This window comes from Sinocyclocheilus anshuiensis, unplaced genomic scaffold, assembly GCF_001515605.1.
Source record: "Sinocyclocheilus anshuiensis isolate Anshui unplaced genomic scaffold, SAMN03320099.WGS_v1.1 scaffold1514, whole genome shotgun sequence".
NCBI classification, from domain to species: domain Eukaryota; kingdom Metazoa; phylum Chordata; class Actinopteri; order Cypriniformes; family Cyprinidae; genus Sinocyclocheilus; species Sinocyclocheilus anshuiensis.
The window spans coordinates 160289-165060 of NW_015546148.1; the positions used below are offsets into that span (position 1 = coordinate 160289).

The window sequence follows — 4772 nt, forward strand, 5'->3', positions numbered from 1 at the left end:
CAGAAAAATGAAAATACACAACACAGAATTTCTAAAAAATAAGTAAATAAAAAAAAAATGTCATAGGGCCCTATTATTGTAAAATTCTCAATAATTTATTACATTGTTAAAGTTTTATGAATTCAGCTGATTAGACATGCTTTTTGATTATTAATCCAGAAAAAATTTAACAGAATTTGGGGGGGAAATAAGTTTATTTTTGTTAAACTTTTAATAAATTGTTGTTAAATTGAAAAAATGTAAAGAAAAAATAGAAGAACTAAAATGGGAAAAACTGAATTTGATATACAATAAAAATGTTATAGTGCCCTATTATTGTATAACTGTTTTAATAAATTAAATTGGTAAATACAAATTATTAAATTGTTACATTTTTATGAATTTAATTGATTAGACATGCTTTTTGATCATTAAAATTAAATTAAATCATAATCCAGAAAAATAAAAATGGAATAAAACAGATTTCAAAATCCCTAAAAATTAAATGTCTGTTAACCTTTTTATTAAATTGCTATCAAATTAGTTTAAAATTAACAATTTCAACCAATTAGTCATGCTTTTTTGATTACTAACTCTTAATTTAACCATTAAAACAGAATTAAAATGAAAAAAAAAAAAGAATTTGGAAAAAAATCAAATGTATTTCTAGAGCCCTACAAATTTTTTTTTGTTAACTTTTCAATAAATTGCTGATAAATTGTATTAGTTTCATGATTCCAACTAATGAAACATGCTTTTTTTGTTTACTAACACTTAATTTAACCACTAAAGTGGAAAAGTAAAGCTGAATTTGTGAAATAATAAAATGGAAAAATTCTAATTGAATTTGGGGAAAAAATTTAACTGATTTCTAGGGCCCTAAAAATGACACTCCATTCATTCATTCATTCATTCATTCATTCATTCATTTGTTTATTTACAGTATTTGCTTGTTTGTTTAATTTAATTTAATTTACTTAAATTAAACTTGTAATTAGTTTTGTTAAATTGTTTCATGATTTCAGTTAATTAAATTGACTTTTTGGCTTTTTGATTGATAGCACTTAATTTAACCATTAAAATGGAATTTTAAAAAATACAACTTATTTCTAGGGCCCTTAAAATGACTTTATTTATTTATTTAACTTTTAATTAGTTGTTGTTAAATTATTTCATGATTTCAATTAATTGCACATTAAGTGATTAATAGCACTTAATTTAACCATTAAAAGAGAATTAAAATAATAACAAAAAAAGAATCTAAATGGAAAAAAAGCGAATTGGGCAAACAATTTTCCCAAATGAAATGTGTGACGTTTCTCATTGCGTTCCATCAGAGAAAGTGACCAAAGTGTGTGACTCGGACGGTCAGTGGTTTCATCATCCGGAAAGCAACCGTCTGTGGTCCAATTACACGCAGTGCTCAGCGTACACTAAACAGAAACTCGAGGTCAGAGCTTCACTTTTACACATTAAATCAATAATACATAATCCTACCTGCCATGACGTGTGTGTGTGTGTTTCTCCTGCAGCTCATGTTAGTGAATTACTATCTGGTGATGGTGGGACAGGGGCTGTCCATCATATCGCTGTTCATCTCCATCTGCATCTTCTCACACTTCAAGTACGTCATGAAGACTGATGATGTTTCTGTCAATAGAGCAGAAAACATGGCTTCGAGACAGAGACAGTAGTGGATCGTTGTATGATGTACACTACCAGTCAAAACTTTTTGAACAGATTTTTTATGTTTTTTAAAGAAGTCTCTTCTGCTCACCAAGCCTGCATTTATTTGATCCAAAATACGGCAAAAACAGTAACATTTTGAAATATTTTTACTATTTAAAATAACTGTTTTCTATTTGAAAATATAATTTATTCCTGTGATTTCAAAGCAGAGCTTTAGCATCATTACTCCAGTCACATGATCCTTCAGAAATCATTCTATGCTTTCTATTTGAATATCATTTAAACTGTAATTTATTTCTGTGATCAAAGCTGTATTTTCAGCATCATTACTCCAGTCTTCAGTGTCACATGATCTTCAGAAATCATTCTAATATTCTGATTTACTGCTCAAATTTTTTTTGTTAACCTTTTTATTAAATTGCTATTAAATTAGTTTAAAATTAACAATTTCAACCAATTAGTCATTCTTTTTTTGATTACTAACTCTTAATTTAACAATTAAAACAATTAAAATGAAAACAAAAATTTGGAAAAAAAAACAAATTTATTTCTAGAGCCCTAAAATGTATTTTTTGTTAACTTTTCAATAAATTGCTGATAAATTGTATTAGTTTCATTATTCCAACTAATGAAACATGCTTTTTTTGTTTACTAACACTTAATTTAACCACTAAAGTGGAAAAGTAAAACTGAATTTGTGAAATTATAAAATGGAAATTTAAAATGGAATTTGGGGAAAAAATAAAACTGATTTCTAGGGCCCTAAAAACATTAATTATTATTATTTTTATTATCAATATTTAAAACAGTTGAGTAAGTTTTTTTTTTTCAGGATTCTTTGCATTTATCATGCATTTCAGATTCAGCATTAATCTCAAATAAAAAGCTTTTGTAACATTATACACTGAGCAGAAGAGAGTTCTGTAAAATCTTGCTGTTGGAGAGGTTTTGGCTGGCAGTGTAAGTGAATGGCTGGTGTCTGCGCAGGTGTTTGAGCTGCCAGCGAATCACTCTTCATAAAAACATGTTCACCTCCTTCATCCTGAACTCGTTCGCCACCATGGCCTGGTTCTACTTCATCTTTGGAGACCAGAGACAAGACACCAGAATGGATTCGGTAGGTGCATATATATACTGTATATGAGCATCATGAGCTGTCTCTCATAAACACTTACTGTAACTTACTGTACAGAGAGGAAAAATCACAAAAAGTGACTTAATTTAACCGCTAAAGTGGAAAAGTAAAACTGAATTTGTGAAATTATAAAATGGAAATTTAAAATGGAATTTGGGGAAAAAATAAAACTGATTTCTAGGGCCCTAAAAACATTAATTATTATTATTTTTATTATCAATATTTAAAACAGTTGAGTAAGTTTTTTTTTTTCAGGATTCTTTGCATTTATCATGCATTTCAGATTCAGCATTAATCTCAAATAAAAAGCTTTTGTAACATTATACACTGAGCAGAAGAGAGTTCTGTAAAATCTTGCTGTTGGAGAGGTTTTGGCTGGCAGTGTAAGTGAATGGCTGGTGTCTGCGCAGGTGTTTGAGCTGCCAGCGAATCACTCTTCATAAAAACATGTTCACCTCCTTCATCCTGAACTCGTTCGCCACCATGGCCTGGTTCTACTTCATCTTTGGAGACCAGAGACAAGACACCAGAATGGATTCGGTAGGTGCATATATATACTGTATATGAGCATCATGAGCTGTCTCTCATAAACACTTACTGTAACTTACTGTACAGAGAGGAAAAATCACAAAAAGTGATTATATGTCCATAGAAAGCACATTAAATGTAAGTAAAGTGTCTACTTTTAAGGTTCCAAATAAGTTTTTGGAGAATAAAATGTAAAATGTGTAACACTTGTATTTATGTAAAAATTCAAACAACATGCTTATTCTGACGTGTACATATTTAAATATATAAAAGAATAAGTGAGCATATTACATTTTATTGGGTTTTAAATGAGTAAAAAATGATTACTGACAAATGGGCAAAGCCTAGGATAGTGGCACATTTTAAAAATGTAAAATAACAACTAATTAGTATTTGGGGTGAAAGTAATTAGTCTTTTAATATTAAAAGTCATAAATTGATTTTTGTTGTAAATATGCCTGACAAGATTGTTACACTGAATGACATTTTAGTGGGTCTTCTGTAAATCAGGGGAAAAATTTATGATATTTGTTTTTTGCTCAGAAAAACAAAAACAAAAATACAATTACATTAAACAGAAAATGTTTAAATTTTATTTTATTTTTTTGAAAAACAACAATTTAAAGCAGTATTGTTTTTATGTTTAAACCCTTTTTCGTCTTTGACCAATATACATTATATATTAACTAAAACCATTAAAAAATAATTTACGTTACTTGAAATAGTACTTGAAACTGACATAAAATAAAAAATTAAACATTATTTTACTTCAGTTTTATTTCAGACGTTCTCAGTTTTGTTTAGTTTAACTTGAATTACTAAAATAAGTAAATCTAAGTAAACTAATAAATAAAAATGAACAAAATCTATATAGACATATTGACAAAAACAAAACTTAATTTACTGAAACAAAATCTGTTTTGTTAAAAAAAAATCATATATATTTTTTACATATTAACTAAAACCATAAAAATATTTTTGTTACTTGAAATAAAGTTAAATACAAAAACAAAACAAAAAAATCAACCTATTTTACTTCAGTTTTATTTCAGCAATTCTCATTTTTGTTTAGTTTAAGGAAGTACCAAAATAACTAAAACTAATCAATAAAAAGTAATAAAAACTATATGGACATATTCACAAAACAACAAAAACTTGTACTCGTACTTGTACTGATGTATTAAAATCCGTGTATCATTCGATAATTCGTTTTTTGATTTAATATTGAAAGTAGAAAAATGAGAAAACGGCTCCTTTTTCATTTTTTTGTTTCTTTCCAAAAAAACAAAAAACGAGAATTCATCTTAAATTTTCATTTTTCGTTCATGGGTGGAAAAATGAATAAACAGCATGAATATTCGATTTCTACACATGGGCGGGAATTAAATGCCCCTTTCTGCTGATTGGTCAGCCGAAGATCAAACCGTGCCGTCATCAGTTC

General features: G+C 27.9%; 1 protein-coding gene across 1 annotated transcript in view; it reads left to right on the forward strand.

Moving 5' to 3' along the window:
• The window catches only part of LOC107701245 (calcitonin gene-related peptide type 1 receptor-like), a 26692-nt gene that overhangs the window by 12920 nt on the left and 9000 nt on the right, over positions 1 to 4772 (forward strand). The window contains exons 4-6 of the mRNA XM_016503207.1: positions 1256 to 1429; positions 1512 to 1603; positions 2656 to 2785. Coding sequence (XP_016358693.1) covers positions 1256 to 1429; positions 1512 to 1603; positions 2656 to 2785 — 396 coding nt within the window. The remainder of the gene's footprint in view (positions 1 to 1255; positions 1430 to 1511; positions 1604 to 2655; positions 2786 to 4772) is intronic.